The 14,441-nt window shown below is 43.7% G+C and overlaps 1 protein-coding gene across 3 annotated transcripts in view; it reads right to left on the reverse strand.

Annotated features, from left to right (window-relative positions):
* LOC117733489 (copine-9-like) overlaps positions 1-14,441 on the reverse strand; it is a 71,103-nt gene that overhangs the window by 39,074 nt on the left and 17,588 nt on the right. The window contains exons 4-7 of one of the 3 annotated variants that reach the window (XM_034537177.1): positions 13,063-13,166; positions 11,353-11,392; positions 11,116-11,118; positions 8,426-8,502 (exon numbers count right to left, since the gene is read on the reverse strand). In XM_034537177.1, coding sequence (XP_034393068.1) covers positions 8,426-8,502; positions 11,116-11,118; positions 11,353-11,392; positions 13,063-13,166 — 224 coding nt within the window. Of the gene's footprint in view, positions 1-8,425; positions 8,503-9,184; positions 9,200-11,115; positions 11,119-11,352; positions 11,393-13,062; positions 13,167-14,441 lie in introns of all 3 variants that reach the window. The other 2 variants (XM_034537176.1, XM_034537178.1) reach the window with 2 other exon arrangements.

Consider the following 14,441-nt stretch of genomic DNA (forward strand, 5'->3'; position numbering starts at 1 on the left):
CTGCTTTGGCCACACCCTCGACCTTGTTCTTACATATGGCATTGACATTGAGCATTTGGAGGTCTTCCCACAGAACCCTCTTCTGTCAGACCATTACCTCATAACTTTTGAGTTTATACTCCCGGAGTATACACCGTTAGTCAAAAGTTTCTACACCAGATGTCTAACTGACAGTGCTGTAGCTAAATTTATAGAAAAGATTCCTTCTGCATTTGATTCAATACCACGTCTCAATGTGACAGAGGACTCCTGTGCTAACTTTAGTCCGTCCCAGATTGATCATATTGTCGATAGTGCTACAGGCTCACTGAGAATGACACTAGACTTGATAGCCCCACTGAAGAAAAAGACAGTGAGGCAAAGGAGGTTTGCTCCCTGGTATAACCCTCAGACCCGCGACCTAAAGCAAACTTCACGAAAGCTTGAAAGCATATGGCGTTCCACCAATCTGGAAGAATCACGCTTAGTTTGGCGAGATAGTCTTAAAACATATAAAAAGGCTCTCCGTAATGCCAGAGCAGCCTATTACTCATCAGTAATAGAGAAAAATAAGAACAACCCCAGGGTTCTCTTTAGCACTGTAGCCAGGCTGACAGAGAGTCACAGCTCTGTGGAGCCGTGTATTCCTATAGACCTCAGTAGTAATGACTTCATGAACTTCTTCAATGAAAAGATTTTAACTATTAGAGGCAAGATTGATGCTCTCTTGCCCTTAACTACTACCGATCTGTCATCAAGAGGAGTGGCCTTGGAAACGGCTGTATGCCCTGGTGTATATTTGGATAGCTTTTCTCCCATTCCCCTAGACCAATTGTCCTCAATGGTTTCTACTTCTAAACCGTCTACCTGTCTCTTAGACCCCATCCCAACGAGGCTGCTTAAAGACGTGTTGCCTTTAATTGGCACCTCTCTGCTGGATATTGTTAATGTGTCTTTGCTAACAGGCCATGTACCACATTCCTTCAAATTAGCTGTAATTAAACCTCTCCTGAAAAAGCCCACTCTTAATCCAGGTGTTGGCTAACTACAGACCAATCTCTAACCTTCCCTTCCTCTCTAAGATCCTTGAGAAAGTAGTCGCAAATCAGTTGTGCGACTTCCTACATCAGAATAGTTTATTTGAGGAGTTTCAGTCAGGATTTAGAAAACACCACAGCACAGAGACAGCACTGGTGAAAATTACAAATGACCTCCTAATTGCATCAGATAAAGGACTCATCTCCGTACTGGTATTATTAGACCTTAGTGCTGCGTTCGACACCATTCATCATGACATCCTATTACAGAGACTGGATCAGTCGATTGGCATTTCAGGTACCGCACTAAGTTGGTTTAAATCCTATTTATCAGATCGATCTCAATTTGTATTTGTAAACGATGAAGCCTCAATGACCACCAACGTTAATCACGGAGTTCCACAAGGTTCTGTGCTTGGACCAATTTTATTTACCTTATATATGCTTCCTTTGGGCAATATTATCAGGAAACACTGCATAAACTTTCATTGCTATGCAGACGATACTCAACTATATCTATCGATCAAACCAGAGGAGACCAACCAGCTCGCTAAAATTCAAGAATGTCTTAAAGACATAAAAACATGGATGACCTGCAACTTCCTGATGTTAAACTCAGACAAAACTGAAGTTATTTTACTGGGCCCTGAACACCTCAGAGATCAATTATCTGGTGATGTGGTTTCTGTAGATGGCATTTCCCTCGCATCCAACACCACTGTAAAGAATCTAGGCGTTATCTTTGACCGAGACTTGTCCTTTAACTCCCACGTTAAGCAAATCTCAAGGATTGCATTTTTTCATCTACGTAACATTTCAAAAATCAGGCACATCTTGTCTCAAAAAGATGCAGAAAAGCTGGTTCACGCGTTTGTTACTTCCAGACTAGATTACTGCAACTCCTTATTATCAGGCTGCCCTAATAAGTCTCTTAAATCCCTCCAGTTGATCCAGAATGCTGCAGCTCGTGTACTTACAAAAACTAAGAAAAGAGATCACATTACTCCTGTATTAGCTGCGCTGCACTGGCTCCCTGTAAAATTAAGAATCACATTTAAAATTCTTCTCCTCACCTACAAAGCCTTGATTGGTGATGCACCATCATATCTTAAGGAGCTTGTAGTACCATATTGCCCCACTAGAGAGCTGCGCTCACTAAATGCGGGGCTACTTGTGGTTCCTAGAGTCCTAAAAAGTAGGATGGGAGCAAGAGCCTTCAGTTATCAAGCTCCTCTTTTATGGAACCAGCTTCCACTTTCAGTCCGGGAGGCAGACACAGTCACCTCATTCAAGAATAGACTTAAGACTTTCCTGTTTGATAGTGCTTATAGTTAGGGCTGAATCAGGTTTGCCCTGGTCGAGCCCCTTGATATGCTGCTATAGGCTTATAGGCTGCTGGGGGATGTTTAAGGATACACTGAGCACCTCTCTCCTCTTCTCTCTCTCCTTATGGATACATTTACATCTCTCCATTGCACCTTATTAACTCTGCTTCCTCCCCGGAGTCGTTGTGACTTCACGTCTCATAGGGTCCATTGGACCTGGAGGTGTCTGATGCCTGGTGAGCCGGCCTCCCACCGTGGCCCTGCTGATGCCCCGCCCCCTCCTCTCTACCTCCTTCTGTTTCATGGATTGGAGTTCCATTCATACATTGTCATATTCATGTAATGTGTTTATGTAACTTTGTAAATGCTGTTCATTCTGTACACATGACATCTATTGCTTCTGTCCATCCGGGGAGAGGGATCCTCCTCTGTTGCTCTCCTGAAGGTTTCTTCCCTTTTTTCCCTGTGAAAGGTTATTTTTGGGGAGTTTTTCCTGATTCGATGTGAGGTCCTGGGACAGGGATGTCGTATGTGTACAGATTGTAAAGCCCTCTGAGGCAAATTTGTAATTTGTGATATTGGGCTATATAAAATAAACTGAATTGAAAACAAAAGTATTGGTTAAGTAATTCGACCTGATGGTGGCGATGGACAAGAGGCTATGGTATCACTAAAGTTATTACAAGTCATTCTGAGGGGGACATGAATGTGGACACAAAGTTCTACAGAAATCCATCAAAACAGTCGTCTTTTCACTGACATCGCCAAATGTCGACCTCATGGCGAAAGTCAAGGATGATTAATGTCAGGAGGATTCATCCTCTGGGGAGTCTGAATGTCGCGTGGTTTTTTTTGCTGGCTACAGGAAGTCAGAGGATCACCAAAGTCATCGTCTTGCCACTAAGAATAACTACCACCTTTTAATGATATCCAACCAAAGGTCTGGGCCATAGTGGTGGATGGACCACCTGACAGATAGACATCGACATCCTTAGAACCATGCCACTAGCATGGCTAAAAATCCAATGCCGGCCTTGATTTGCAACATTGCCCACAATAGCCTCATTCAGCCAAAGGATATGGCAACATTTCTGACAACGGTACACATCATCATATCGCCCCACCACAGTTATTTATATAATACAACCGAGTGGACGCCTGCCTTCAATCAAGTCACTGAGCAGACCAAAGAAAAACTGAGACCTCACGCACAGCTAAATACAGCCGGAGACACTTTTTGAATAACGTGTTCCTACCTGTCTGTTTGTATCACAAGTGTGTTGCAACAGGATGAGATGGCATCTGCAGATGACTCCTCCAGCTCCGTAGCACAACACCGGCCCGCAATCTGTCACTGTTTTTGCGTCATCTCACAGAGCAGAACATCTCTTATTTTGGGACTCTATGTGTGTGCTGTTCTTTTGTCCATCGGCCACACGGAGCAGCCGGCATCCCACCAACTGCCCCCCCAATTACACACCCTGCCCTCTGACACACAGCGACCGGCGTCTCGGTTCAGGTGTAATTTCACGACACAGGCTGGTTATCATCGCCACTCGCCCAGCGACACCAGCGTCCTTCCGAGGACAGCTTATTCAGCCCGCCGTCCGCCTCATCAATCTACATCTGGGCGACTGGCAACATGTGGGTTTGTTAATAGATCGGCTCGTTTTTTTTTTTTCTTTCTCAGATTGCATTTACAAATAGGTGATTTGTCTGTTGCTTTTTTCTGTTTTTGCTTGTCAACTGCGAATGGGGACAAAGGTAAAAGGTTTTAGCTCATGCTCAGAACTACTATGCCTTCAACTGCGTATGGATTAATTCATACATTATATATATATATATATATATCCATCCGTCTGTGTGTATAACAGGTTATGCTTCTCTCGATGAAAAATCAATTCATGTCCATAAATACCTTCGCTGTGTGCTCTTATGGGCATCCATATAATACATCCCGCAGAGCTCCCCATCTTTTCTTTTTTCAAAAGTGCAGTTTGGATCATTGTTATACTTTTACCGCCTCGGTTAATAGACCCCCACCCCCCTCGGTTGCCTTGGCAACACGCAGGTAAGTGGAAAGGAGTGCTCAGTTCGCCACGCAGCATGAAGCCCATTTCTAAAACTGTTGACCTATAAAAGCATACACCCACCAACACGAGGGGGCTTCCAGGGCCATATGTGTTTTGGAATCCGTGTGTGAAGACAGCAATAGCAGAAAGAAAAATCAATAATCCAATTTATATAAACATAAATATATATAGATATACACACATATGTATACATATATATATATATACACACACATATGTATACATGTATATATACACACACACAGGGCCTGTGTTGCCTTTGTCCAAGTTTATTATTGAATTATGATATTTATGTGTATGTGCACTTGTGGAGCAAACTGTGAACACAGTCTTCTTTCTATATGACAGCACACACTGCGTATAGAGGACTCTGCAGTTTGGGAACACAAATCTGTCTTCTTCAGTCTCTCGCAGGAAATGTCTCGTACTCTGCATCTCTCTTCCTCCATCTATCGCACCAACTCCCAACTTCATCCCTCCCTCTTCTCCCCCCTCTCCTCCTCCATCTTCGCAGATTCTGTCGCCTTTTTTTTGCGGAAATTAGGTTGCCGTTCTTCGTCTCCATTCTCCCTCTCTCCTTTTGTCTGCAGAGTTGTCACTCACCCTTTCGCATACCCCCATTGTTGCTTTGTGTCACCCCTTTACCTCTCCATTCTCCCTTCATCCTCCCTTGTTTCTTCCCCCTGGGCTTTGCTGTGTCTCATCTATCAGAAGCTCCAGACAGCTGTCTATTCCCTGCAGGCGGGCCATCAGAGACATTGACCATATGGGGGGGGGGGTTGTTTCCTCTTTCCATTTTTTAAGCACATTTTCCCCGAAACACTTGTATTGCCGTTCTTTTTGGTTGCTCTACTTTTTGCTCCTCGCTGAATCTTGCAGGCCGTTGAGAGCCAAACTGCGTTGTTTGTGGTGTGTGTGTGTGTGTGTGTGTGTGTATTTTTGGGACGAAACCACGGACCCGAGGTGTGTATCGAGGGACCATTAGGGACAGTTGCACATCTCAGCTGTATCGTTCGGGCTGTTTAAACTCAAATTGTTTAAAGGCCACCAGGTATTTTTGTCTTGGTTATTTTTGTATGCATGGCAGAGAACATTTGCGATATCAAAATTACAAAAAAAAATTACAAATAAATGTTGTTGGTTGTTATGACAAATAAAATGTCAGCTTGAGTTAGATATTGGTCACTTTCAGCACGGCACACCACATTCAGAATAGAATGCAGGTAATAATTTTAACGCTGCACCAATCAATATTCTTCTATGAATTAAAAGGATCAAATGAATGTGTGTAATGTTGAAGGGGGTCACTGGCGGAGACGAACCCTCTCACTGCTGCTTTTCAGTGAAAGAGCTCTGATAAACCCCGCTGCAGGCTTCCTGCACGGCACAAAATGGCACCTATAGTTAGCTGAAGGGAACATTCAGCACCTAATGAGCCCCATTTTTCAAAAGCAGGAGCCATTGTGTTGGTTTACTCATAAAGGATAACATGTCATCTTGTAAGCTTTGCAAAAACCCTCCGAAATATCAGGTAGCAAATCCTTTGGGGGAGTTTAACAAGCCCGTCGTCAGGAAACATAAAGAGTCATGGAGCTGAGATTAAGTTTCACGGTCGTGCAATGAGATCCGCAAAGTGATTTCCTGCAACGCCAAGCTCGAGAGCGGCGGACTTCGGTCGTGACGTAGAAGACCGAGAGTGAGCCGCGCGTGAGGAGCACGTACTTGTTAATTTAAAAGAAAGACCCCCCCCCCAAAAAAAGATTTCAAAAGCTGACACGTCCTGTCACATACTTTGCAATTTCCACTCGCACTATTTCGTTCCCACCGGCAGGCGTCCGCTCGCTTGACGGATCGACCGGGCCGTTGTCCGTTGGAGAATCCCCCCCACCATGTCAGTGTCTTTAAGCTCCATCGTCCCCCATTAATCACAGAGTGAGTCATTATAGGAATCCTTCAGACAGAGGTCTTATTGTATGTAACCTGTCGCTTTTCTCATCCCTCTCCTCAAGGTGAATCCAATTAATGGATACGGTGCAAAGATGATTAATGGCATGGAATTTATGGCAGGTTTTTGATGAGTCTAGGTAATTGTCCAAGTCTTTAAAAGCCCATTCAATTCAAGAGAGGGGGGAGGGTGTAAATCTACTTTTTGCAAATGTCGTGAATGTGGCATCACATTTACTTTCGCAATCCAGTGATGCCAAACTGTAAAATACTTTATTACCCCCACAACTCTCTCTCCACCCTTGTGCTCGCCCAGCTCGGTGGCATTTGGGCCGTTGGATCATAACCTCGGCCGATTGTCGTGTCTGTCCGAGAGCGATAAGCTCTCTAAAACATGTCAGTATCGCTGCTGGCAGGGAACAGCTGCAGGGGACCACGAACTGGCTTCAGGGGACCACCGAGTCCAGCTGAAGTCAGTGGCAGCGATTCATTTACTGTGCTTCCATTCCCGAAAAAAGTAAAGAAAAAAAACCCCTCTTTAAACTAAAACTGACTATGACAGATTGGAGTTGTATGTGTTTACAGGCCGAGCTGTCGCCGCTGGTTGAGCTGAACCTCCGTGAATAAACGCTTGAGCAAATTAGCTGACTGGCAAAGTTGGACGGCAGCGAGAAGAAGTATGAAAAGAAAACAAAGTGCTACATTACTTAGAAAAACTCTCGATCACTTTCTACGGGAAAAGAAAATCTTAATTCAAGGGTCTTTGGAGAAAGCTCAGTTGTCAGTTGCTGTAGACCGGCTGGATCTTTAAGGCTGTAGCGGGATCAGCCTTAAAGCTAGAGTGAAGATACTGGTGTCATATTAAACTAGACGACCCAACGAATCCTTCAGTAACAACCATGTCTCTCGACGCTGTCTCCTGATCCTGTGATCCTACCCATTGATCTTTCTCTCTCATCTTTATTCATTATAAACTTACCATAGCCATTGGTAAATTGAGGTTCTTAGTCATCCGACCACTCAAAGCTATTTTACACTACAAGGTGCCACCTGCCAATCAGGACTCTAACTAACCATTCATACCCATGCGGGAGCAATTTGTGGTTAAGTGTCTTCCCCAAGGACACATCGACATGGAATAGTGGAGCTGGGGATCAATCCGCCGATGCTCTGATTGAAGGACGACCCTGCTCTACCACCGAGCCACAGTCGGCCCTGTTCTTTGGTTAAGTGAAGAGAGAGCTGACGTTACGGAGGACCTTCTTTGTGGCAGTGGGGATACTGTTCATCTGGGGGGGCGGGACCGGCTGCGGCCACAAAGCTATACGAAGAGAATAAAGAGAAGCCGACAACCAATCACATTATGGTTCTTTTTACTCGTGCAGGCGAACGTGCTGCTGTGTGTCAGCCACAGCTTCTGATGCATGCGTTCCAGTGAAGAACCGTGTCCCTGCAGCCTGTCTGATGAGCTCCACTGGTGATGACCTCCCATCTCTCTGTCTCCCAGAATTATTTTCACTCCTCAGAATACAGTGTGTTAACCCACACTGCAGAGATACAATACAAAGTATGGGTTTGTGCCCCCATTCAATGCAGTATCTCCTTTTATTATGTAAAAAAAAAAAAAAAAAGGTTTCCTTTCTAAGTAACCGAGCAGAAAATATGATCAGATTCTGTCAATATCTAAAGTTATATTGACTTCCATGTAATACTTTGTGTGACGTATGAAAACCTTCAGTGATGAGAGCTCAGTGACGCTGATCCGACACTCCGGTGTAACAACATAATAGATGAGGCCATTTAAAACGCGGTGAGTCTATACACACTGCATTAGTGTGATGACTCATGCGTTGTTTTTGCACCACAGCCATCAATAAATATGACACGATAGATAGGGAGACTCGTATTATTCTCACTTTGCCTGCCTCGAGAAATTATTTATGGGCATAATTCCTTTCATGAATACGATTCAACAACCTGAACAGACAAAAAGGAGGGCGGGAAGGTCCCATCCACACAAAATACAGGATGCTGTTGGGGCACTTACGAGAGGGTCCTCTCCAGCCGCCCTGCTGTGGAGCCAATGATTTCTCCGAGGGTACAGAAGGTCTGGCCCAGAAAGTCCTTGGGGGGGGGGGGGGGGGGGATAGAAGAGACAGTGTTAATTGCATGACAGGACCCAGATGGAGTCCAGACATTCACAGTTCGGTAAATACGATGTGAGAAACTTAAAGAACAGTTTTGGGTTGCTGTAATCAATCCTAGTGTACATGATGGCCTTCAAAAGGGAAACATTGCCAATTTTCCACTGGCTTTGTATCACTACAATGCAAATGTTCAACCTCCCTCTGTGCAATCGCCAAGATCCCCCCGCACATTTGCCGGCAAGGGCGATTCCAGTAATTTGTAAGTGAGGCATAAGAAATGACAAGCAATAGCAGCTTTGACAATTGAATTGGCTGAGAAAACATTGGGCATAATGTTCAGGTTTATGTGACCCAATATGGGATGTATTACAAGAGAAGTGGCATAAGATAAGATAAGATAATCCTTTATTAGTGTGGCACAATTCCTGGTATCTTACTCAGGCACAATGGTGTTGGAGGTGAAGGGTAATTACTCCCAATCATAGACTGTATTTAAGAAGAAGACGTAGACATTGTGAAGTCACCCATTGGTTTGCAGACAGATTTGAAGCCCTTGAGTTTGACGATTTCGCTGTCGCCATTTTGTATTATGGCTGTCGCCATTTGGGCTTTTTGCAAACTAAGGTTATCATTCTTGGAATGCGGAGTGAGGTAGAGACGCCATATACGGACGGCTCTGGTAGCAGCAGCAACCTGTCAATCACAGTAAGCCCGCCCTAAGCATACCATGCTTTATGGTTTATTTGACTCTAAATTTACCATAATTTATGAAATGAACATCATGCTGTATTGAAGAAGACTTGAAAATAGAAATTAGACCATAACCTGCTTACAATATTTAATGAGGTAATAAATCAAATGACTTCCATACATTCTGACTTCTTTAGCAACCGGAGGAGTTGCCCCCTGCTGGTCAGTAGAAATAATGCAAGTTTTAAGATAATTCCACCTCACTCAGCAGAACTAAAGGTTGCCCCCTGCTGGTCAGTAGAAATAATGCAAGTTTTAAGATAATTCCACCTCACTCGGCAGAACTAAAGGTTGCCCCCTGCTGGTCAGTAGAAATAATGCAAGTTTTAAGATAATTCCACCTCACTTGGCAGAACTAAAGGTTGCCGCCTGCTGCCAACGCATCAAGTGCCGCAGCTTTGTCAGTGCCCCACGGCCTCTGATACCGTGGTACCAAGGCACCCTTTATCGCCTGTATGAGACGAATCGGGCTTCCAGCTACCTTCAACGAAAACCCATCTTCATAATTATTATACTATCAATGCAACTTTAGTGGTTTAAAAAGCTAGAGACAAACAACTCAGGCAGGTGGGAGATTGAGGATGGATGGGTAAAACAAACTTTCACCCAGGAGACCACTGTTCATGTCCCTAATGAAACCAAGACGAGAGTTTAGTATGAAAAAGACCATAACTTTGAAATATATGTACTTAATTAGTCCCCCCATCACTTCCATTGAAATCCCACTTAGAAGGGGATTTCACTAATAGCACTTTATAGCCTGGATGGACTGAGCAAGTAATCACAGCATGTCTCAACCTTCATATGCGCTCCTGACTAATGTGAAGATGAACTTAAAAAAATGTGAGCCTATCCTTTAATTAACGCCGCGCTTGGTGCAATGCATAATGCATCTCTAAGACACTGCAGTGTGCTCAGTTTGTTACAGATTCCCATTTATTTCAGGAGCTCTTTAACTTCTTTTTCATCATATGAATTCATTGTTAGCATGGGGGAACCAGCTCATTAAAGTACATGAACATTAAACTAATTACTCTACACATTTCTGTACCAGCTGTGCTTTTCAAAAACTGAAGATAAACTCAGTGGGGATAGTAATAAAGATATTAAAGTTATTAAAGTTCCATCAAAGTGTAATTTAATTTAACTGAAGTGTCACTTTAAATGTAACATTCAATTTAATTCCACCTGTTCTACAAGTACACATTAAACCCAACTAGGTCAAGCCCCGGAAGTCCTAGTGTTATTCAGGTTGCTTGTTGACTGATTGTTCTTGAAAGCACCACACTGCGCGTGAGGCCAGTCCTCACGGTGGAAAAAGAACCTTCTAGCAGCATTTTTCATTGAACAACAGAGTTTGAAGACAACCGCACCAAAGTACAGAGGAACGACACATGGCAGCATGGAAAACAAAAGCAGAGATGACACGACACAATTACGCTCCTGCACAGCAACGCGGCAGAGAGCAGGTGTGGGCGCGAGTCCCACAAAGCCGGATATGTTTGCGGCTGCGGTTAATACCCCGACATGAGCGGCGGCGGCTGCTTTCACTTTGAAGTCGAGTTCTGAAAGTTGCTGTACCTGAGCGAGCGATGAAACGCAGACAGACAAAATGAAGAACGAGACTACGTGGGAAGCTTTCCGCTGGTGTTTGTCCTTGATGAAATGAAAGAACTGGGAGAAAGAAATACGATGAACATGTAAGTGAATGATACACAGCTCTCTTCTGGGGACAATGGAATATATAATTTGAAATACAAAATAAAAAAGGAGACGAACGATAGGCCATTGAAACGCCGGGAGTGATGAGGATAATGTAGTCTGCATGTACACCACTCACCTTCTGCTCTCCCACATACGTTGATTTGTTGAGAAGGGGGGACAAAAAAAACAAACAGCTTAGTCAGAAGATGGATTTACATTACAGGCCCTCTAAATACCAAATAGATTCATTCATGGCAAATCATCGTCAGCCGCTGACCTCATTCACTGTAAATGAGCTTTAGTGGTTGTGAGTAACGCTGAAAGACAATGTGATACAGGGCTGAGTCATTTGAGTTGGACACATTGTGCTTACGTGTTTGGATATGTTGCAGCTTCTGGAGTCCACGTTGTACCTGCGGGAAACAAATGGGACGGATTGAAGAAGTTGTGACATTGCACTTCCAGAGATTATATTAGTCTTGAAAAAACAGAACAGTCTACTTCCAATAGCAAGAATTCTTTATAGAGTCAAAACTCTATCCCGCTAACTATATTGCAGTTACTACTAGTAGTAATGCTATATTACCTCAACATGAGGATCAGTATATTTGATAAGTATTTCCAAGTTATGGCAACGGTTATTTACACGATCTGCGTTTGTCGAATGACAATGATGTGTCAGTTCAAATGTTGCCACCGCAAGGAATTGTGGGGCGGAATGATCTACTTTCCTTTTGTCTTGGAAGAGCCAGTGTTTCCTATGCTGAAGGAGCTAATGAAGGAAGCATTGAAGCACCTTTCCTTAGCATTTAGAGGATTCGAACAGCTCTTATCATGGCAGCAAGTTAAAAACCACTGGGTCATTTCACTCTGTTAGGAACCTTCCAAAGCAAAAAATAACTATTCCACCGCAGCCCAGGTGGGAATATAACCCCTGAGTATGCTCTTTGGAGAGACTGGTGCAGAGAACACGATGGCGAAGGTATGACCTACCCTACTCTGCCTCTGATTGGCTTAAGCCACATTTACACCAAATCAGGTGTCGTGGCGATTAGGGCAGGGTTGTGTGAAGGCATGGACACCTGTGGCCCGTTAATGTCGGTTTCGGTCTTTAGTTCCTTCACGTAATACAAATATGGTTACGTGACGCCTGTTACATGATTGGCCACTGCAGCGTGATGTTGCTTTTCTCAACTTTCTGCTGCAAATTCCATACATTTTGAAAACACTAGGAGGAGTGAAAATGTGTAACTTATAGATATCACCAAAACCGTTCCTGTTTGTATTACAAGTCTTCTGAAATGTTATGTATTAATATGGAAATTGGGCATTATCAAATGCTAATTTGTGGTGAATTTATGAGAAATCTATAGCAGACTAAGTTTGGATGTGTTCTTCTAATTATGGAAGTAGAATAGCACAACATCTCAAAATTGGCCAATGCATGAAAAATAATGTTTTTGGCCTGGGTGTCACAGCCTCAAAAGAACCAAGAATAAAAGAAAATGTGAAAGTATCTTGAAGGTCTCCTGTAGTATCTGGGTTGTTTCACAGAGGCTATTTGATTGAAAATAGAAAAATTACCCGGCAAAGCAGCGGGGGTTTAAATTATGTACACAACACCAGTCTAATGGTGTCATCACAAACAATGTTCCTGTTCCATTTTCATGTTCAGACTCTAGACAAGCTTCTGCCACACAGACCCCACTGAGCAATGAAAACACTCGTCAGTGCCTTGATTACAGCTCCAGAGGCCTGTAAGTGATCTCTCCCTGCTTTTGATTAGGGATAACAGACACTTATTTAATCAGTTGGGCAATCAGGCAACCTTGGCAAGTGACATCTTTTTAAAAAAAAATCTCCTTTCATGATTGGACATCCCAGCATTTATTCTAATCTGTGATTAGCCCGGTCACTTAACCTGATCAGGCAAAATGAGCTTTTAACCAAACTGAAGACCTGCAGAGAGAGAAATTATTCAAATGCAATCACAGGTGTTGCTATTTTCATGTGGTTACTATGAATCCAGAGCACAGCAGAATGTATCCAAATTGAGTTGAGAAATGCTGTCAAGACTACTTACACATCAAACCGTAGATTTTGTTTCTCTTCAAAGAAGAAATCCAGGACGAACTTCCTGACGAAATCCGGATTCCGAGTATTATCGATGACCTCTGTCCTGCCAAACTACAAAAGTAGAGTGATAATTGGTGGTAATAACAGCATTGATTCACGAGAATGAATGTTATTAAGCTCCCATCGAGAAGGATACACCAGAGAAAGAAGTGAATCAAATGAATGAGATTCAGCAGCAACCCATATTACCATCGGACCATTTTAGGATTTGGAATCTCTGAATATGAATCTCCTTTCGGAAGAATACGACCACACTGTACCACACCTCATTGTGCTATGTGTAACTCCTTTGTCCCCAGAGAAATCAGAAAGCTCAATTTCAGCTACATTTGACCCAGCTCTACACCTTGCAAGTCCACAGGGTCCCAGGTCCCTGACAATCACACCGGTAATCCCCCCCCCCTGTTGGATTGGCAGCCTCACCTTCGTGCCCGGCCTCGACAGCACTGTGTAATGAGCTATTGATCTTGGCACTACCTCAATACCTCGACTCACTTCTTTAGTGCCCAGCGCACATAATCCGGGCTATCAACTGCGTCCCCGAGCCCGGCCATTACCAAGGCCGTGCAAGGGGAGCAAAGTGGACCACAGAGCCGACTGGGTGTATCGACCCGACGGGGAAAATCCTATGATATTTCCTCTTAGTGTTTCTATTTTCAGGGCTCGGGACCTTTGGTTTTTTTAATCCCACTCAGGCATGATTGGTTAATAGGCGCTGGGGCATTTCTGAAGGTTAAGGAATTACTTTGTAACTGGGGGGGTCCTAGAGTTAGCAGAGCAGCTGGAAAGGCAATCATTGGATCAGCAAAGGCTGTATACATATGTCTATCAAATGGGTCTGTATTTCTTTTAACTAGCTCTAATCTATCTCTTTGATTTGCTGGTCTTCAGTTTACCTCTGAGGAGAGATATTTATTTTTATTTATTTAAATAACAATGGAAGCAGTGCACAAAAGGAGGATTTGTGAGTTGTATCCCCCAATGTTGGTGGGGGGTTGGTGGTTCAATCCCCGCCCTAGTCGTTCTGTCCTTGAGCAAGACACTTAACCCTGAATTGCTCCCTGTAGCTGTGTCTACAGTGTATGAATGTAATATGGTTGTAAGTCGCTTTCGATAAAAGCGTCAGCTAAATGACATGTAATGGCGGCCTGTCCAGGGTGTCCCCTGCCTTCGCCCTATGTCAGCTGGGATAGGCTCCAGCGCCCCCGCGACCCTAATGAGGATAAGCGGTATTGAAAATGGATGGATGGATGGATAATGTGCACAGTAGTTATGTGTTGACTTGTAAAAGACTTTTTCGGGTAAATGAAATGGAATTCATGCAGA

The sequence above is a fragment of the Cyclopterus lumpus genome, chromosome 7 (assembly GCF_009769545.1).
Source record: "Cyclopterus lumpus isolate fCycLum1 chromosome 7, fCycLum1.pri, whole genome shotgun sequence".
Taxonomy (NCBI): domain Eukaryota; kingdom Metazoa; phylum Chordata; class Actinopteri; order Perciformes; family Cyclopteridae; genus Cyclopterus; species Cyclopterus lumpus.